General features: G+C 41.9%; 2 protein-coding genes across 2 annotated transcripts; one reads left to right on the top strand and one right to left on the bottom strand.

Annotated features, from left to right (window-relative positions):
• Window positions 1-5106: 5106 nt before the first annotated feature.
• On the bottom strand, window positions 5107-8823 carry LOC106751947 (WD repeat-containing protein 18). Its single transcript, XM_014633256.1, has 2 exons — window positions 8423-8823; window positions 5107-8014 (listed from the first exon to the last, which is right to left on the bottom strand). The coding sequence occupies exon 2, from the start codon at window positions 8011-8013 to the stop codon at window positions 6724-6726; it is 1290 nt and encodes a 429-aa protein (XP_014488742.1). The 5' UTR covers window position 8014; window positions 8423-8823; the 3' UTR covers window positions 5107-6723.
• Window positions 8824-9076: 253 nt separating this feature from the next.
• Window positions 9077-12596, top strand: LOC106751948. Its single transcript, XM_014633257.1, has 7 exons — window positions 9077-9169; window positions 9243-9412; window positions 9627-9792; window positions 9862-10079; window positions 10151-10318; window positions 11008-11186; window positions 11271-12596. Exons 2-7 carry the CDS (start codon window positions 9303-9305, stop codon window positions 11408-11410), a joined length of 981 nt encoding a protein of 326 aa, XP_014488743.1. The 5' UTR covers window positions 9077-9169; window positions 9243-9302; the 3' UTR covers window positions 11411-12596.
• Window positions 12597-22102: the final 9506 nt, after the last annotated feature.

Here is a 22102-nt window from a genome sequence, read left to right as displayed (position 1 = left end):
TTCGACGTTAATCCACTTCGTTCCTCTATTCCTATAGAAATTCACTTATCTTCTTATAGGAATATCTTATCTTTCTATAGAAATTCACTTATCTTCCTATAAGAATTCCTATAGGAAATTCTCTTATCTTCAAAAAATGTTTAACTGTGATAAAGGTAAATTCTGACCTAGATTTTATTACTAAAATATAGTTTGGACTTTTGTCTTTCAGAAAATAATTTCATCCGGCTACCACCCATTACTCCCTAGCGATAGGTGGGTGAGGGGGGGGTGAAAAGTAACCTTGCAAAACACATCTTTTTAATTCATTGTCTCATTCATTTTTAATTAATTAATTAAAAATAACTAACAAATAAAAAGTTGAAAAATCAATGGTGAAATATTGTGGCCCAAAGTTCATCTGAAGATCGTCGAAAATAATGATTCCCGTTATGATACAATTCATCAGGCACGCCAGGTACACCATCGCTCAAAGTAGATGTTCCGACTATTTTTCGGGGAACGATTGATCGAAAAATAATGATTTAACATTTTTTGAGTTACTTGGCTCCCTAAAACCCTAAAATAATACTTGGATTTCATGGATCTCAATATTTTTGCCGGCTTGAAACGGGTTAATATAAACAATCCAACCTTATCTTTGATTATGAAGATAGCGCAAAATAAGTTATAATTATAGATTATTTAGATTATAGATTAGAATTATAGATTATAATTGTTTAGCAATTTTTTGTGAATTAAATCATCTTTAACATTATCAAGGAATACCACAGCATATACGTTGTTTAATAAATATTCTAATATTTAGTAAAACACAACAATTATCACGATCGACCTCATTCAATAAATTGTCGTCAAGTTAGATCGAAAAGTACATTTCACCGCGTGCGAACGACGTTCCATCGCCTGGAGGCGAGCTGCTTTTCACCGCAATTAATAACGACACCTACTTTTCCCCGCATTTTTTTTTTCCTCGATACAATAGAACTTCCAGTCTTTCAAAGACTTCTCCTATGCACCGTATCCGTGGCGCGTGGATGTCGCTCGTAGTTTTCACGCGAGTTACCACAACACAGGCGTATATATTATTACTTCGCGCGCAAACAGCGTGGTGGTTTTTGACGTAGCGCGCGTCCTTCAGAACAAGCGCGGGCCTCATTTACCGGCGAGAAAGATATTGATCCTCAGGCGCATTTTGGAGGGTACCAGCCGCGCAGAGCGATCTGTTACCGCGCGTATTACGGTAATTCGGTCGCGCTGTAACGTAGGTGTAAAACGAGGCCGTATTACGTTGATGCGGGGATAATATATAGATTTATATACGCGTGATGTGATTATCGCGCGACAGATTATGACGCATTACCGTCGCGCCCATGATGTATTCGTCCCGGCACATTTTCCCGGATACTGGATGCCGCCTTAATCTCCATAACGCGCGATCGCGATACTTTTTCGCGGTGTTCCGGCACGCCCGGCTCGACGACACGCCGATCGATCGGCCGTATCTCCGAAACCTCCCTCCCCGCAGAAAAACGTACCGATAAAGATAAGCCGGTGCTCTCGATATCGTAGATCAGGAATTTATAGCTTCACAGCGCGATTCTATTTTAACACGCGCGTTCCTCTTTTTCAGCTGGAACGAGGCTGGGGGCACGGCGGGGGGGCAAGGGGTTGACACGTGCCGCAGTAATAGATGGCGATATTCACTTTTCGTGCAATGCGCGAATCGCATCACGCGTGACGAAAAAGCACTGTGGAAAAGTTATTGATATAGAACGACATTTTTCACAAACGTGAAAAGTTTTAATATAAAACGACATTTTTACGTTTGATGGTCGCTTTTTTTGGGGCGGAAGGAGGGGGGGGGGGGTGATCGATTCATTTGCGGCCAAAGAATGCGAAACGGAATAACCGACACGATTTCACGAGTTATTGCGGATTTTCGCTGGGTTCTTGTCTGAATGCGTGATAAAATGAATAAAAGTGCGACGATCGATACTGCTGAGAAAGAGAGAAACAAACTTGCATCATGGGGGGCCAGGGTACACGAAGATTAGGTAAGTAGGTTAGCTAGTAGGTAGATAGGTGAAAATTAGAATCGAGAGCCATGGCTCATCGACTAATCAGCGTGACGTTCAAGGGACAATATGGGACGCACGAGAACGTTACGTCGCGATTAATTTACCCACGACGGGCACGGTATACGACTTGTGAACGTTTCATTTGTATGCGCGCACCGGTTCATTTAAATACAAAGGAGCGCTGATAAAGACTGTATCTAACGTTTAGCGCTGGCCTGCCGTTTAATTAATTGCACGATGCGACACGTGTTCAGCGAATTCATTTCGAGACGATGAAGGTGGCCGGAAGAAATTGCCCTTCTCTTGATTTCCGATGATGCATACATAGAAGCAGGATCGCCTGCAGCGGTAATGCTCTCGCAAAAGAAGAAGAGTGCTACTCGACGGCGAGGCAAACGCACAGTGAAATGATTCCGTCCAAAAGCCGGACGTAGCGTTCAATCAAGTTGTAATCAAATAACAACGAAGCTTTACACAAGCAATACCATTAGTTACGGGGGAAATAATTAATTTACTGCAACAAAATAGGGACCAGATGGAAATTCGGTAACAAAAAACGGAAACTCAGCGACAAGAAGTGATATCCCTGTTGCGCGACTGAAAATTCGTATGAATATTCAGCCGCATTAAAACTTGAGACAATTGAGAACAATTGATTGACTAGAAATCTTATACGAAAATTTTTTTGTTCCTACATCCGAATTTTCGTCTGGTTCTTTCATTGTTAATTTTATTTTATAGACGCGAATATTTTTATAGACGCTCGAAAAAAATTATATTCATGAATATTTTGTGGAGAAACATCGCAAAGTATCAATCTACAACATAGTACATTTCTTATATATAAGTACAAAGAAATATTTAAAAAAATATTATGAAAAGAATTATTAAAGTGATTGTTCAAAAATTTCATGCCTGAAACTTTAAACAACGTTTTCCTCGTATCCATGTTTTCGTAAACATGCGAAATTCTTCGAATACTAATGAATTTATTAACAATTTCTTTCTACATGACTCTAACAAATTTTTTTGTATCATTACAAATACAAGCTTTTAGAATAGATCATCAATTTTATAAAAAGGTATTTTTCGTATAATAGAGTTACAAATACTTGTATCTTTCGTCATTTTTTTCAAATATTTTCGAATATTACGACCAAGAAAAAAGGATATATACATGGTGGAATATAGTGCTTTCTAATTTTTGATACATATTTAAATTCATAATTATTTTTCGTTACTTTAACACTAGAACCACGGCTGAATCATTTTTCACCCATTTGTAGATTGTTTCTCTTTCCATTTCTCTTGATTTTCACCACTGGAAAGCCTTTTTTATCATAAAACAAACAATAGCTTCAAAAAAGTCGATAGATAATTACAAAAAAAGAAATGGGTCAAAAGTGACCCATCTGTGGTTCTAGAAGGGAAAACATTGCCGCGGTTTTAGTGTTAATCGAACGGAAAATAAATTATAATGCCAGTTTCATTTGACTTGAATCTATTATTATGATTTCTAATATTTTTCATAATTAAAAAAAATGTTTACCTAATGTCCGAGTATTTTGTAAGATCGCTCCATTGTGCAGAAAAGCGAAAGAAGATCGCCGACACAGGCAGCTGAACTCCGCGCGACTTCTTCGCTCGCCGGGAAAAAGGGTCGCCTTCTCCGTGAGATTCAGCGCTGAAATATGGAATTTGCTTCCCCGTACGTTCATTATACCGTACGTTCTGCCTCGATATAGAGAGGGTGTTATTTATAATATCGTATTTTAGGGGACGTGCTGAAGAATAGCACGTCGCTTCCCGATTCGACGCCGCAGCATCATCCGCCGCAGAAATTATTTTCCGGTCTAGCAATTAGCGCGCAGCTGTATAATTAGCGGTATCCTCCGCAGATAACGGTACACGCGAGAACGTGATGTATCTCGCAATATTAACCTGCAGCCTATAGGATGGGGGACGAATGATTTTCCCACCCGCAGTCAATTGATCGTGAAAGTAAAATTCTATCTAGACGTGGACAGATAATGCCGTATATTAACTTCTTCACTACCATTTTCCTCGACTATTCTTAAAATGCCAAAAACAAAAGGTTCTCGAAAATTAATGAAAATTCTTATATTTCATGGCGAGAAAATGCGTTTTCGCAACAATGAACGCAAAGTCCAGAATGACAAGAATTTTCGTCATTGGCAGTCAAGTATCAATGACTAACATATTTTTGATTAACACGTTATTATATTTGCAGGATATCGATCTTACCAGGTGACTTTTCACGTTTCATCTTCCACATTTTTGAAAAAGTTAATGGTCTAATATTTTATTGGAGAAAAAATAATAATAGTCCTGATAAAAACAGCATTTGTTATTCTTTGTTAAAAAAACTGAGAGTTGATTTGACGCGAGATATGTGTTCGTCTTAATTATCGCGAATAAACTGTTGGACTGGCGACATAAAGTATAGAATGCGACAAAGCGATACTTGGTCGTTTTTAGGGATTTACGTTTTCGTTATTGTCCTTCAACTTGTTGGAATAAATAGACGTATGAATATAGCACGTTTGATTTGACACATGACAGAAAGATTATGTTACTGCACTAAATTCGGTTAGTTCCAGCGAAGCTTCTTTTATGGTTTGGCAAAGTATTTCAAATTACATACCTGAAATAGGAAATCAGCTAAAATAGAATCATTTTTGTCGAAATACATATTTTCGATACATTAACAATCTCCACTTTTGCTCGGAATAATTCCCCAATATTTTTACCAATATGTGCTGCTTTTTCACAAATAATATAATGATTATCCGGCAAATACAGATAAACAATTGTCACATTGTCGAAATATAACGAAATATAATATGTGATATAAATTTGTAAGTTGTCAGTAATGCACATGTTAGTCGTAAATATTTTTTACTTGACAACATAGCAGTTATATAATGTAAATATAAATGTGAGATCAATAAAATATCATAACTATCAAATTATTAAAAGTTTATTTAACAACTGTGTAGGTCGCTGTATGTGTGTGTGTGTGTGTGTGTGTGTGTGTGAAAGATTACGTAATTGGAATATAAATTACTCAGTAGCCAGTGAACACAGGTACATGTATTGTTACAGCATTGTAATATAAAGAAACATAATACGCAACACAGCATGCAAATTGCATACCTCAGAGATGTTACGTGCACTGAAAAAAAAAGGTTATTTTTCTGAATATTTTGTTTTATTTGATTCTACGCGACGGCTGTACGAGTTATCGATCAAATATCAGTTAATTTGCAAAAATATCTTGGTAAATGTATTATTTCATATCAAAAGTGATATTTAATTAGTGTATTAATGTAAAAGTATCTTATATCATTATAAATTGATTGGCTATTGTAATTTATTCACTCTCATCGGCATAAATGACGTTTCAGTGGGAAAGATTGTTATTGGTAACAGTAATTACAATGAATCAAAAGAAACCGTCCATTTCATTATAATACTGGGTATGACGTTCCATGTAGAAATTTCGCAATATCGTAATGCCTTTTTTTACATGCATGCAGATGTCGCATCGTTTCCTAGACCCAGCTATCTTATAAATTTCTATGAAATATATCCTTTACAATGTATTTTGTTATATTTACAAAAATATTTGTTATGCTTAACGTATTGGTTCGAAATGTACATTATTCACGACACCAAATGACAATTTAAGTATTAGAAGCGACTCCTATTTAATTATACATATATATTATTCAGAATATTTCTCTGTATATCTCAAGGATAAGATTATTCTATATCTATGTGGCATGATAATTGTTACTCATTATTTTAACGTTATCTCAATTAATCTTCTTTATGCCAAGGAAACTTTAAATATATTTATTTACATTTAACTGAGAAAATTTCATTAAATTTTATAAGAATCGAAAAGTGGACTCTTTCGGAAGTAGCCGCAAATATCAAATAATGTTTTGACTTGTGTAAATATTTGAATATCTCAAAGTAGAAATAAATAAATGAAAGAGTGGCAACAAAACGGCAAAGTGCATCTATGTCTGTTATAAAAATTTCTGTAATATTATTTTACACTTTTTATGGAAAAGCATATAAAAATGGCTCGCAGATATAAATATTCTCACATAAAAAATTTCTCAGTTCTTTTTATCGTAAATTAAAAAATCCTCGGAGAACATATTTGCGCAGAAAAATTATTCATTATTTCTATTGGATATAAATATTTCTGTACAAGATATATACAGGGTGTCTCAGAATGGTCGAACAGTTTCCTTTTTTCAATTAGGTACTGCACATTATACACAAGGTGTGACTCAGGAAAGAAAAACTGTCAAATTATTTGGGAAGTTGTTTTGAGTAAAAAATATATATGGATACGGCTCCTATTTTTAGTACTTATATAGTTACAAAAATTATAAAATTTGAACTAAGTTACAAATAAGTGACTTCCCATTCTGTCCTGTCTTGATTTCTCAAAAGTCGCTTCTTATCAAGGCGTGTGACTTTACTGCGACGACAATGGAATTTTCGATAGATTTAATTTTACTTTTTTCTCTGTGAATCATCCTGTATAATACATAATCATCGCGTCAGTCTTGATCTCAAAGAGAACGGATGAGTCCACCCTTCAATCCCCCGCCTGCCTGCCGTTTGCCTTTCGCAAAGTATTCGCGACGGCGTACTGAAATAGATTCTTATTAATCTGCTTCAGCTTCTCATACTCCGCGGCCATATTCTGCTTCGCGTCCGTATCCTCAGATATGCCGGGTTCACCCGGCTCCTCATCCATGAAAGACTTGAAGTCCAGGAACTCCTTGGGGTTCCAACTTCTGTTGATAACCTCGATGACGCACCTGCTACTGTCGTCCGAGGCGGTCTGCTGCAGGTTCCGCAATTCCAAACTCGGCTTCAGCGTGGTGGCGAAGAAATTCTCAAATGCCGGTGCGAGGAATGCGGCGGTAACTGATCCCTTGTGCTCGATCGTCCTGAGTACGAGCCGACTGACAATGTCCCATATGTGAACTGCTTTATCGGTAGAGCCCGACACCAGCGTGCGACAGTCCACCGATACCGAGAGAGCAGTGATCTCAGACTTGTGGGCTCGATACACGGCGTTCCTCCCGGCGTCGTCGTCGCTCGCTCTCACATGTTGCTCGATGCCACGTGGTGGTTCGTGCAGGTTGCACTGTAATATGTCACCGGTAACGCAGCCCACGAAGAGCTCGCTATCGGTAATGTTCACGGCGATGACCGTGAGCGGCACGGGGAACACTATGGAGACCAAGCGGACGCCGCTGCCCATCTCGTAGACGTTGACCGTCCGGTCTAAGGAGGCCGTGTATAATCTTCCGCGAGTACCGCCATGTCCGAAGTATACATCACCGACTGGCTGAGTGTGGTCGGAGAACTTGTGGACGGGGGAGCAACGTTTGTCGTTGAGCGCGCTGTAGAGCGACCACACGAACACCAGGCCGTCCTCGCCGGCGCTGGCGAAAAGTGAGCCGTCCTTCGTGACGGATAAGCACTTGATGGTCTGCAGGTGCCTGTTCAGGGTGCCCACTAAGCGACCGTTGCAAACTTGCCAGATGTATAGCGTGTCTGCCACAGCGGCGATCATATAGGTGCCGTTCGGCGTGCAAGTCAGGGCGCTCACTCTACCTGGAGCGGTCAGTCTGATGTTGTTCAAGGGCGACGGGTTGTTCAATGGCCACACGTGTATACGGTTCTTGGTGTGGTCGGCACCTAGGAGGTAGCAGTCGTTGAGGAGCTGAAGCGTGCGGCGACTCAGAGTCCCTCCGTTCTTGAAGATGGACAATCGAGAACCATTCGAGGGATCCCATAGCGCAGCGTTGCAACCTTCCCCCGAGTCCTCGCTTGTCAGAAGGACCTCGAGTCTCCTGTCACTTGCTCGTTGCATCCTGAAGTTTCACAGTACTTGTTACGGTTGTTCTTATATACGCACGCACACATCATAGGTCTGTTCTTTGTCCCCGAACTTAAAAAGAGACAGATACAAAGCTGTAGGTCTGTTCGTTTTCGCTGCACCGTTGAACTAGTGCAATAAGTTGAAGTGATGAAAACATATACTTATCTCGCTTCAACTTATCGCACTAGTTCAGCGGTGCAGCGAAAACGTACAGACCTTGTAGCCTAATGTAAGGAAGAAAAAGATAGAACAAGTGCAAGCGAGCAGTTATAAAGAACAGACTACATATCGTGTTTTGTTTCGTGCTCTCGATTCGTTCGTAATCTTTCGTTTCACGTTAAATTTTGCCTGAAATTTATTATATTTATATTTATTATTAATATTCTATTCAAATACATACTTGTGTGTATTTCACTGCATGTAGACCGACGAAAGTAGATTTATATATACATGTGTATATAAGAAACAAGGCGAATCGCTCTCTCGCTCACTCTTCTCTGGATGTATCGATCGACATGTGCTCAAGCTTGAATAGAGAACGTATGATTAGGTTAGGTCGGAGAGCTCCTCTCGACTATGCATGTATGACGCGTTCGGCGCATGTGCGTGCAATAATGCGCTCACCAGTCGCAGGCGCTCTCCTTCTCCGACAGAAACGTGGGAAATACGAAGTGAAAGTAACGAAACCTGAGGAATTACTTCGTCGCAACAGCAATGTATAATTTTATATTAGCGAATCAACAGCCGATAATCGAACAACATACAACTTCCAAGCCTCACCAGAACATGTAATTGCGCTTTCAATTATTTATTATTTATATAAAATATGTAGCTCGCAGAATTGAACATACGTCTACATTTCGCGCATGCGCGGAATCTGCACTTCCATTTTAGAACATCGATATCGTCCTTTGCGATGATTCACACGTAATTACCGTGTGACGCGTAAAAGACGCGCGATACATGAGCTTCTTATGTAATCAGTTTAATCGTTTACAAGATACCACGTTATCAGCAGTCTCGTTCAACCGTTCTGCGTTCGCATTTCAAATCGAATACCGAGAACTCTCAAGTGCAAGGGGCATTTTCAAATCCATTCTAATGACGTTAGACGCTGGCACGTGACGTGACGTCATATGACATAACGGTACGATTAGTTCACGTTAGACCCCCGGGAAGTGATGTTTCATCGTGTTTTCGTCACGATTGTTTACATTTAGCACCGAAGCCGATCAGCTTCAAGGCGTCGGGTGGTGTTCTTAGCACATTCTTACTCGTCCATGGGATTTATCGACGATGAGTTACAAGAAGTATCACGACTCTGTCAAAATGTCGTCGATGGAAGCCGGCTCGTCTCTTGCGTGCAGAGTATGGTCCGAGTCGAAATAACGTAAGGAGACTCTCTCTCTTTCTTTTTTCCTCTCTCCTTCTCTTCCTCTTTTCCCTCATACTGGTTTACTTTTCCCCTCTCTTTTTTTCTCTTTCTTTGTGTTGTATATGTGTGTGTGTATATATAAATATATATATATATATATATATACCTTTATGTGCTTCAAATTGAAAGTACTTTCTGCCATTATTCCAAAATGTTCTGTACTTTGTAGGAAAACAACGTTCAAGAAACTCGTTGTCTGCATCCAGTTCCCGCAGGATTATCCCTCATCGCCACTGTTAGTAGAATTGAAGAGTAAGACATTATCTACAAAGTTGCTGGATGGCCTAACTAAGGTCTGCGAGAAGGAGTGCAAGGGTCTCTTGAACAAAGCACAGGTATCCGCATTCAAACATTCATTGTGTATGAGAGAGATCTTTTGACACGATAAGTTTTTATGTTCATAGATATTGCCGACTTTAAAGTTCATTCGTAACTACATCGAGGAGAATCCTCTCATTTGCTGCTACGAGGAGATCTCGATATTGAAGAAACTCCTGACAGATCGAGACGAGTTGAAACTAAAGCAGAAGAACTCCACGATTAATCTGATAGTGAATCAAGGCTTATACTATTTTAAAACCAAGCTTGTAGTGCCGGATAATTATCCCATCAGTAACGTCAGGTATATACTAATCTTTCTATGTAAGATCAATGAGACGAGATTCTATGTTACTAATTTATATCGTCATGCAGCCTGACAGATCCTGATACAAACTTCTCACCGTTGCTTACTCGCTATTTAGTAGGACAAGGAAGGGAATTAGGAAGGCAGTGCGTTGAGCCACCGCTGAAGAAACAAGCACCGACAACACCCTTTATACCATCCCCGTCTTTGAACACCATCGCTTCCTTTCTCATCAAGTAATTATCAACAGATACGGTCGTGTCTCACATGAAGTGATTGCATTATCTTTATTCACGAATATTGCCAACTAGAAATTAACAATGCAATAATGCCGATTAATATATTTTGATACCAATATTAAAGTATATCTTTCTGGCTATACATGCAAGATAACAATATTTGGCATAGGTTAACATACTAGCTGTCAATATTGGATTCACTCTGACTTCCTATCTCTTCACAATCTTTTCACACATCAACTCTGCGAATTTATATTTCGACTGATTTTTGTTTACCAGTAATTTTAATGAATCTACTCTCTTCTATCATCCTTCATCGCAAATAAATTGGTGCTGTGGGAAAATATCACAGCAAACAGTCGAAGTTGGATCTCTCTTTTTGCGAGCAAAAAGCTGAAATCAATTTGGCTGTTGAAACACCAAGTGATAACACAGATAACAAATTTAGAAATCCCGAGAAACTTTTGAACACAATTTCTTCGTCAGCATTACGACCCATAATCGTTCTACATCGTGTTAGGTTTCACTATTCGTAGATAAGCTCGAGTTATCCCAAGAAATTTGTTCTACTGCATTCCCCGCGATTTTGTTTTTTTTTTTTTTCATTCATTCCGTTAGATCTCGTTACATAAGCATGGTTAGCTGATACGGCTCTTTGATTTCGTAATGTCTCATGTTTTTTGCAGAACCGTAAAAGCTCTTCCGCAAGAGAATTGCCAGCTATGCAAAGTAAACTGCTTGCCGGTCAATCCGGAGGAGGTTGTATTCGACGAAAATGCGGACCTTCACGCAGAACGGCTCTACTGTGGTCATCTATTCCACTTACGATGTCTCGTGACATACATGAAGACTCCGCCGTTCCATGGTAAACGAGACTTCTGTTCAAACGTCGAATTATACTGGGTAGAAGATCTCGAGGGAAATATTTTCTTTCATTTATCTGTTGAAGGGGGTAAGAAATGTCCAAGTTGCGGACAACGCGTATATCACGACAAATGGGGACTAAGCGACAGATTGGCGGAGGCACGTTGGGCTCATCAGCAGGCACGAGCGAGAGAGTTGGCGGAGGTGGAAGAATTTTTCAACTGAAGAATTTTTCAACGGGATTGAATCGAATTTTTGAATTGTCTCGTGCGCGAAATGCAGACCAGCGCGGTGTTCAACGAGGAAATCTCTTTAGCAAGCACGATATGACAATAGATGGTTCACACGTAAGATGAAGCAACTGACATTTTGGATAAAAACGAAATGCTGAAGGCGAAGAATTGAAAGAGAGAGAATTGTACCTATATACAGAATGTGTAGATAAGGATTTTCCCGTTTATGCCTGTAAAATTACGTGTATGTATACGTCATGACTATATTTGCCGAGGAAGAAAACTGAGCCAATGTCGATGTTCTCTCTGAAATATTTTTAGACGACGAACTCGAGTGCTTTCAAGAGAGTCAACTTGACTTTGACGAGGATTTAATTAGCTGTATAGCAAAGACTAGGAATAAACAATGATGATTCTTGATAAGAAACATTGTTCGAGTATGACTCGTGTAATGAAATATGACTTGTTATGTAACTCGTTCTCGAAACTGTCATTAATGGCGGTATTCACAGTCAGATCTTATATTATATAAGATCGTCTCAAGTTTATCTTTAGATATTGTATGACTCACTGGCTAGGAAGCATCTGATAATGAATTTAAAACAATCTTAAATATCAGATCTGACTATGAATACCGTCCTGAATGTTATATTTGCCGCACATGCAAACATAACTACACATTTCCTTTCGTTTTTCATTTTTCATCTCGCGCGGTTCAGTGCTTAGTCATAAATTTTAATAGTACAGCGAATAAAATCAGAAGTCATATCAGTATAGTATACTAAATTTCTAGGGCACAACCAGTAATTAACATCCTCAGAAGGAACTACTAAATAACTAATAATGGTTAATTAATAATGACTAATTAACAAATTAATTAATAATTACGGAATCTTATACTGACCAAGTGTAGAATAAGAAGATAATAAGAAGCATTTGTTTCTCTTGCCGTTTGCGGTAATGACGAACGAATCGTTTGAGAATCTACCTCGCCGCTTCGCTCCGACGTCCTTAACGAATTAAGTGTCCACATAATTTACAACGATGTACAAGTATCGTGAAAGTTCAGATCGAACGTAATAAATGACAGAAATGCAACAGAAACCCCATGATTTTCAGATACTTCCGATGTATTCGCTTCGAATATATATAAAATCGTCGTATTATATGTACATGAATATTATGAGCTTAATGTACTTCTCGTAAGATATCATCAATCTTCTCTTCACGGAGATCGATTTGCGTACGTCGATACACTACGCGAGACGAGCCAACTCGTTCGTCGATGCATGCGATTATGACACGCAACATGCGAGAAATTCGCGGATTAAGCGTGGCGAATTGCACAAATGGGACAGAGACCTCGTGCATTAGAGATACCTCAATCTTCGACGTGTTCGCTTCAAAATTGTCTTGAACATGAGCATTGCGAGTTTGACGCATTCCCTACCAGAATATATTTCGGCGACTTCCCTCTCACAAGCCATCTCCTACAGTTTTTACGTAACTGTCTAAAATGAACTTTGAATAATGAATGATACAGAAAAATATTGTTTCTATCACACATCCCGGTAAACACCAACCAATAGTAACATTACAACAATATTATAATTTCCCGCTCGACAATGTAACTGTTTTATATAAGGCATGTTATATTGCACTTACATTTTTTAATGAGAAATTATAACATTGATGTAATGTTACTTTCGGTCGCTTGTGTGTGTGACGCTGGTAGCGAACGTGTCACACATACAAGCACCGACGTGTTTCCCGTGAAATGTTATCAATCTTTCTCTCGCAAAGATCGATCCTACGTATCGCACACTTAGATGCGCTTTGTGCGAGACGGGCCAGCTCGTTGCCGTCGGCGCATACGATTATGATACAACCTGCAGAAGTTATCTTAGGGGCAGAAATGTGATGATGGTCGTACGGGTGCAGTCTCGTGTGTATGCACGAATAGTTGTGACCGTGTTCGTGATGTATTGATCCTCGTGGTATCGACTATAGTGATATTCTCTCCGTCTCCTCTTTCTTCCTCTCTCGCCCTGTCCCCTCTCTCTCTCTCTCTCATTCTCTCTTGCTCTCTTTCGAGCCGGCCTCTTGCACTGGTATATTTTCGTTTGTTCTCCCGCGTTTACTTTGCTGCACCCTCCTCCCTTTCCACTCACTTGGTTAGTATTCTTTACGCGTGTGTTCATTGCAACACCTCGAGCGCATATGGTATATTAGGACAAACGAGAGAGAGAAGGAGCGAAGGAGAGGGAAGGGTGCCGGAATACACGATGGTCTGACGAGCCACTTCGAAACGATTCGATGTTAATCAGCTTCAGACACTCGACAGAGCAGTTGAACGAAAGAAACACGTATTTTTGTACGTAGTTCTTAAAGCCGAGTTTAATTTAAGGATCGAATATCGGCTTCTCGATTTTCACCCGATCTCGAGCTGACCGAGTAATGTCTGAATCGTGTGTGAACAATGATTCAAATAAAATATATGGTGCGTCAGAAATATCTCGTAATTACGGATCCGAGTTCTTCAATACAGATAACGTGAAAAGGGATTTCAAACAAAAATGAAATAACGTACAGTACCGTTACCATGCAAAATCGTCATTTTACAGGGACCTCGCGTCTCGATTAAAAATAAAAATTAAATTTTTATATCCACGGGATAGTGGTAGCTCTGTGTGAGCGCGGCGAATAATAGTCAATTGTTCTCTCTCTCTCTCTCTCTCCGATATTTGCAGCGGCAATAAAATGGAGCTCGAGTGAATGCGTCGGTTCCCAAGGGCGATCGACTAAATTTTTCTCCCGCCGCATGTTCGCATTTAGTTCTGGGAGACAGCCTGGCAGACTAATTCCCGGTTATCGATTCCACGCATACGTGGAAACGTACGCTCGTACGTCGCACTCGTAGGGCGGACACTCGCGCGGCCCGTGAGTTCCTTCTTACGGTGGCACATCTGACCGAAACATGTGTTATCGACGACGAGGTGTGCGAATCTTGGTCTCCTCGTGGTCGGCGCGGCAGCCCCGAAGTCGCGTATATCTCAGCGACCGGCTGAGAAAACTTCGTTTCGGGGAAGGAGCGACCCGCGAGGTGAGGCGCGCCGTGTCCGCCATATCGACGTTGTTTGCAGCCGGGGTGATTCTGGGTCGATTCCTGGGTCGATGGACGGAGAACCTCCGAGGAAGAACGCGGCTGCAAATTGCACGTGTCATGTGCAATTTCATTATTGCAGCGGCAAGTTATTAACCCAGCCTCGGCCGCGCTCGCATTAGGGTCGATTCCGGCCCGGTATAGCGTTTGACTGTTCACCGGCTACGGGTTTGCGGGCGATCGCGAGGGGTTTCCTCGGTATATGCACCTGGAGTCGTTCACACCGATTTATCTCGCGCTAAGAATAGCCCGGCGCTTCTTTTCGATGCGGCCAGCGGATATATTAACGCGATACGCAATACGTTAGCCATCGTCGACGTCGCGGGGATACGCGATGCGTTGCCCGCTGTCGTCATTACGACACGTGAGTCGGAAATTACTCGCGGGGCGAGCCTCGAAGCTCGCTTCTCACACAGGTCATCGTCGATATCCACCAAGTGTGACATCGTCGAAAAAAAAAAGAATATCAAGTACTAAGCACAAGTCTGTTCTTTCTCGATGAATTCATATACACTTGTAGAATTAAAGAACAAATATACAGTTAAGACTTGGTGGAAGAAAGAGAACTAGTGCAAGCTAGTGCAGCCAGTCGATATTAATGTTTACGTAACAGATAAAAAATTACTATGATCGAATAACGCGATGTAATATTGTCTGCCAGCACAATCGGAATTATATAGGATGAGACGATATCGCTACCTTGAGTATAACTTCGGAAAATATGAGAGTACACGGAAAAAAATGAGTCTTAAATCAAGAATAGATGCGACCTAAAGTAATAAAAAGTAAGAAAATATTTATATTTTTCGAAGATACTCAGGCTGGTGATGGTTATTGCCTCACCCTATATAACTTCCGGTGTGTAATCGCGGCCGAAGTCGCGGACGCGCGACATGCGAATTCAGCGGTTCGTCCTCGCGAGATGAGGACAATAAAAGAGGCAGGGGGAGTTTCCTGCTGGCTGTGGTGCGCGAGTGAAGCGAGTCGGCATTATATACACGATACACCTATAATCGCACGTGGGGCAGTTTCGTCGTAACGCTTCGTGGATCGATAGCCGGGAAATGGCCGGAAGCCAAGTCCGACGACGTCGTTTCGAGTTTTGCCGTTGTCATAGCGCGGGGGCTAACCCCTTTCATCGAGTGTCCCACTTCTGTATCAGTAACCCTCGACGCACGGTTCTCCGCTCCTCTCCCGGGCGCCCCTAAGAGGACAGTCCGAGTCCTTGCCAACGTCCCGTTCTCCCTCCTTTTGCTCTTTCTTTCAACTTGTCGAAATCACGGATGGACCGGACGGACTCATCAGCGAGGCGTTCGTCGCGACGGAAATTAAATCATCCGTAGATATCTCGTGACGTATTCGCGACTGGATTCGCGGATCGTTTTTTCAACGAATTTCCACGGGAATCTCCACAGGAATCGGCACGCCGAGCGCGCTTTGCTGATCGCTTTGTCGATGCGCGAGAAAAGAGATCGATCGGTTTCCCGATTGCTCCGGAATAAAGTCGCTCCGAGGAAATTTCGTTGATTCTAGCTAATTGCACCGGTCAGCACTAAAATCGTATCCGGGATTTATACAGATTTTAATTAATTTCGTGATGTTAATGATATAATATTTGTAATTAACGAAAACCTCTAATATCAAATTCTTTTGTTTTCACTATTGTTTTCTATGTGATGAGAATTAGAGCTTTAAATTTCGACCTCTAATTCTCATCGCATAATAAACAATAGTCAAAAAAGAATTTCATACTAGAGGTTTTCGTGATATAGAAAGAAGGGAATGTCTCCGAAATCATCTCTTTTAAAGCTAATTGTTTACTTTAAGATGGTGTCTCAGCAAACACCAGTAACTAATAGTAACATAACATCAATGTTATAATTTCCCACTCAACAATATAACTGTTATATAACATACGCGTTAATAATATACAACATTTAAAATGAATTTTATTTTTTCTGATAATATGAAATATAAAAATAAGAAATTATAGTAAAAATATAATATTATATTATAGTATTAATTATAGTAAAACTATGTTCTCTGTTATTTATTTTTATACCGCATATTATTAATTTATAAAAATTTAAATATAGCCTACATTTCTTAAATTATAGCTAAATCCTTCTTTTATTTTCATTTTTGTTTCAACGTACAAACATAAATAGGAAAAATTAAAATTCAAAAGGTATACAATTTGTGATACGAAATTTGTTGGTCGGTGTTATTAATATTGTTAATACAGATTATTGAGATGTCTCGGCTTCTCAGATCTTAACGGATGATCCCCAGTTTCGCGAAACCGATGCTTATTGCGACACACGTGGCGTGTATGTATTTTTTTTTTACGGTAAAAACTGAAAATTTATGTAATCTCTTTGCCACTTCCGACAATGCGGGTACACATAGACCGCGACAGAACACGACGTTTAGTAATTAATGCGTGTACGTTAATCAGCGAGGAATTGACGAGAATAAACGGGTCATAAAATAAATGCACATACGCACAGATATTTCGGGCCTAAATATAAATAGAGATCGAAAGGTGATGCACCCCGCGGATAATTCTTGCATCATTTGAAAAGTCGACGGCTGTAGTAGAAGATTGGAGGGGAAAAGGGGGCATTGTGACGCGCGCTACAAAAATAAGGCAGTCTACCGGAGGACCCCTTATTTCTGGAAGGTCGGTCAACACGAGGATCCACGTGTTTCTTTCACTGCGAATAACAACGCGATCCTCATCGTAGCCGGAGAACGCGTCGTCTTAGAATGGCGGCGGCAGCGGTTACCGTAAGTGATGCGTGAAGACACAGCTGTTCTTCATCGGACTTGCCGTATTTAATCGTGACGATTCATCTTTATTCACCGTTACACGATGATTTCAGATAGATCTGATCCACGGTTACTCTTGCTGCTAGATCAATACAGGCAAAAGAGAGCAACGGGAACCGAATAACGTCGGAGAGCAAAAGTGCACGTTTCGATCGACTCGTCGGCGAAGTGCTGATTATCGGATCAAAGAATTCGAAAGAAAGTTCTCGACAACGCGTGCATTTTCTACTTTATACAGAGAAAAAAGTTTGAATTAAAAGGTCGCATTAAGAAAAAAGGTTGAATTAACGTGACAATTAACGTGACATGAGCGGACTAAGGGTGTTTTGGTTGAATTAAAGAAAATTTCTGATTCTTATGAACAAATTCGGTTATAAAAGCCAGAAGTTTTGTTTCTGTTGCCGTTCATTGTCATGTTAATTCAACCAATCTTTTTTCCCCATATACACACTTCGTCATCTGTGCCTCACCATTCCCCGCATAGAAAATTACACGATTTTCAGCCTTATATGTATACACATAAGATCCAAATTATCATAATTAGCCATTATAACTCTACCATTATAATCAAATTTATGCGATTTTCGACCTTACGTGCGACCTATATGCATAAGTTTGAAGTCGTGTAATTCTTGATTATTATTTCAATGTATTATTATTATTTTAATTTACTTTATTTTATTCATCTATCTTCTTTAGAGGAAAAGGGGGGCAAAGTATTGATAAGCTGTAAAGCTGATGCTGCGCTCTTTGGCAGTACAACTAACGTATATTTGTAATTCGCGTATTAAAGTTTGTCACTTATGTTGTACGTTCAATCAAACAAATATTATTATGAATAATTAGGGAATGGTAATGCATACGCATGATGCAATACCCGCTGCTCTCCGCGACTGTTTTTCACTTGAGTGTCATCCATTTCCATGTCGTGCCCTCGCCGAAAGCAATATTCCGAAAACTCGGAACGAAGAATACGACGTCCCGGTTTATTCTCGAAAACGGAGAATGTTGATCCGCGGCTCCTCCACTCCCGAAGGTCAACCGTGAGTGGCGGAAACACACGGGAAAGGGGGAGTGGAGAAGAGGGAGAGCAAGAAGAGGCCCACGTAGATCGCGGGGTCCCGCAACAACAAGTTGCAACCACCTGGCGAGGGTGATGCCGGCCACCCAGCGGCCTCCAGGTGCTCCTCGGAACCCCCTGGCCTCGCGCGCTGCGGCGTGCGCCTGCTGGCCAACGATGACGCCGGCGACGATCGCGACGTGCGATCCGAGGAGGAATCGCCGGCGTCTCAAAGAGCGAGGCATGCGATATCGCGCTCGCACGCGCGCGAATCGACGTCCCGAAATCGATACGCACATCTGCCGCAACGGAGAGTCTATTGACTCCTGCTCGCCGCGGGAGGGGGACGCGGCAGCGCGCGCGGTGATCCTGTGCGAATTTCGGAGGAGCGAAATTAGCGAAGGGGAGATGCACTCGCCGCACTCCCGATCGTTAATAATTCGCGCATCGTCGCGGCGCCGCGCCTACGGTTTCCTTCCCTCCGAGTTCCTTCGCGTGAAATTCCGCTCGAAATGCAGAGCGACAGCTCGAGGAGAATTCGATTCGAATTTGCCACTGATTTCTTTATCGTCGGATAAAACTGAAGTGAATTTAACGTTGAAATATAAATAGAAATGTGGTATTTTAACACTTACAAATGTGGAATATCGATACAACATGATATCTTGAGATAACATAAACACAATATGTTAAATCAACACACGGATATATAAAAAATTTAACAAAAATTCTAACAAGGATCGATTTTAACACAAATACTAAAGCTGTGTACATGAGACTTGTACAGAAAGTTATTATTATTATTATCTATTCGCGTATGGATTGAAAATCCGCTCGAAGTTTGAGTGAGACATTCGTTCTTGCGATTCTGAATGACGATGTTTTCACAATCGCTACGAGTTAAGAAACACGACGCGCTCGTGCTGGCAACGTTTCACCGAGTGCAGAATTTTCGGTTAAAGAGAACATCCTTGTTGGTTCAGACGCACCCTGCGGGCAGCGGTTTTTATGTGCGTGCCACAAGAGCCTTGCCAAAAATGCGGAGAAGAATACTTACTGTTACATATATACTATAATGTAATATCGTATTATTGGTGTTTGTAGGTCGAGTGGACTGTAAAGTTAGGTTGAAATAATCGAATAGGATTAAGAACTTGTGTTAAGGTTCTCAAGATATTCGATCACTAAGAAGTACAAATGGCTGACATAAAAGTCCAAGATTATTTCTTAATGTAACCACCAATCTGCATGGTTCTTATTGGCCGTTTGCACTTAATAATAGAAAAAACATTGCAGTTATCGGATGCTGATAATTACAACTTTACGATTGAGTTTGCCATTCGCGTGTGTCACGAAGATCACGCGATGGAATGTCAAGTAGAAGTAAATTATCGTTACATTCGTCTCGCGACATGGGTCATCGCCGCGAGTCGCGCGCCTGCGACCCGCTTGAGAGTGTCCGGGTGATTTAAACGGAATAATCCGCAAAAATGACACGCGGTTGAGCAGAGACGTTCCATATTCGCCATGACGGCACGTGCACTCGCCGTCACCGTTGAAATGCAGCTGTATTGCATTTTTCGCTCGGCGCCTCTGTTACCTCTGTCGCGCGGGGTTGCTATAGTTTCAGAAAATCCTATCGGCGCGCCTATATGCATATTCACGGCGCCTGTGATAAAAATGAAAAGAAAAACTTTCCCGCAAACTCCGCACTCGATATTGCAGCCGGCATATATTACTCCTTATTACCCGCATATACACGCGCATTATATATTTCGGAGAGAGAGGGAGAGAGAGAGAGAGAGAGAAACCGTCCGGCCCCCTTATCTCGAAATATATCTCAGCAAAATATATGTGTACAGGCTGACTCCGCGCTTGTGTTCGATATTTCGTAATTTAGAAAAATAAGATACAAGAATTCTCATACGTTCGATGAGAAGAGAATTCTCCACGGAAAAAAAAGCAGTTGAATCAATAAAATTCCCAACAGCAGCGTGATTGGAGGAAATCTTCCTAATTCAATGGCGAATGTTATTAAAACCACTGTGTTCTGTATTGTGTTTCAATAATCAAAATATATTAATTTCAATGATGTCACTGTTCAATCAAGAAGATTCATTCCAATTACACGCGTTGTTGAAAATTCAATAGCATTTATTATATGGAAATAAGAATTCTCACGATACCTAATATATACTCACGATATTCTCAATATATTGGAGGAAACGAGAGAATTCTTTCGGTGAAAAGGATTGCATGTATCATCGGATGGCTTTTCAATTTGACAAACGCTTATAGAGGGTTTCATATTTCTTTCAGACGGTATACTCGTAACCACGAGCCGATGCATATTTTAGGAAGCTAAGAGCCGAGCGATAGATCGAAGGGAATTCCTTCCGCAGGACCTCGCCTCTTCCTGGCACGTCCCTCCCACACCTCCAGCGTGTCCTCGTCCGTGTATTTGTACGTGCGTCCGACTTCGATTACTTACGTGTCTGAGTGCGCACGGTGTGCCGGCAGTGTACACACGCGCGTCGCAAGCTTGTGTAACACTTGGTACACGTAGCGCGGCCAAATTTGCACGTAATCGTGCGCCTTACGTCTACATTCACGCGACGACAGTTGGCGTTTTCGCCGTCTCCCTTTCGCGCGGGGTTTGTGCGCACGTCGTGTGTCGCGCTTTTAGTCACCGGACTTGCGTCCGCCGAAAGACGAAGACAATGAGACGACAGTGAGCGAAACGGTCAATCAAATAGCTGGACTGATCCGCGATTGGCCGAACCGTCGTCTTACCGTTCCTTCGATTTTCGCGCGACCGAATCAATTTTCATTTTACACGCGTGGAGGGGAAACCCCGAGTCGTCGTTGATCCCGGAGAAGAAAATGAAGGGGCGGATGAAGGAGCGGGAAGAAGAGGAAGAAGAACAACATGGAGTGGAAGAGCGTCGCCGGACAAAATAGGACACCCGGTATACCCTTGTCGGAGGGTTAGAGGCGTGTGTGGCCGTGGTCGGTGGCACAGGTCGCGGGGGTGCCGCTTACAGACGCCGCGTTGCGGGGCATCGATTTCGGCCCAGGCCGATGGCATCGCGACGTCGTCGCGAGCGTCGCGGCGGCGCTGCTGCCGCCACCTCCACCGCCTGACGGTTAGGAGAGAAAACGAGAGAGAGCGATTCGCCTTAGCCGGCCGCTCGGCCGTCGCAGCTCCGTCGACTAACGGCGTCGTTCCGCCACGACGCACGCCGACGCCGCCTGCGCGCGAGGTCGCGCCGACGACACCGGGCGGACACACACTTGCGAGCGCCGTGGCAGCTGAGGGCAGTCGTGAAGCTGGCCGTCGTGCGTGATACCACTAGAGCCTCTGCTGCTGGTGCTGCTGGCCTGGCAGCCGGCGAAGGCGCTTTACCCCCCAGTCAGTGGAGCGAGAGAGCCGCGGCAGTGCGCGCGCGAGAGTTCACGGCAGCGGATCGGTTCGACAACGCGTGCCGCGAGGAGGAGAGAGAGGGAGAAAGGGAGAACAAGGAGAGCGGGATCTTTCCAGGCGAAAGGGGTTGCTTCCTTCCTTCTTGCCCGAACTGTGCGAACGTATATCGGAGGAGGGGGTACGTTAAATACCGGGTAGTTGTTGC

This window comes from Dinoponera quadriceps, unplaced genomic scaffold (genome assembly GCF_001313825.1).
Source record: "Dinoponera quadriceps isolate SergipeBrazil2010 unplaced genomic scaffold, ASM131382v1 scaffold426, whole genome shotgun sequence".
In the NCBI taxonomy this organism is placed as follows: domain Eukaryota; kingdom Metazoa; phylum Arthropoda; class Insecta; order Hymenoptera; family Formicidae; genus Dinoponera; species Dinoponera quadriceps.
This window is presented reverse-complemented; position numbering and strand designations above follow the sequence as displayed.

What these genes read in the sequence shown, in the direction of transcription:
- LOC106751947 (XM_014633256.1), bottom strand. Translation starts at nt 8,013, where the DNA reads ATGCAACGAGCAAGTGACAGGAGACTCGAGGTCCTTCTGACAAGCGAG.
- LOC106751948 (XM_014633257.1), top strand. Translation starts at nt 9,303, where the DNA reads ATGGGATTTATCGACGATGAGTTACAAGAAGTATCACGACTCTGTCAA. An exon ending in GTCTCTTGAACAAAGCACAG is followed by an intron (nt 9,793 to 9,861) that starts GTATCCGCATTC and finishes TTATGTTCATAG; the next exon opens with ATATTGCCGACTTTAAAGTT. An exon ending in ATCGCTTCCTTTCTCATCAA is followed by an intron (nt 10,319 to 11,007) that starts GTAATTATCAAC and finishes TGTTTTTTGCAG; the next exon opens with AACCGTAAAAGCTCTTCCGC.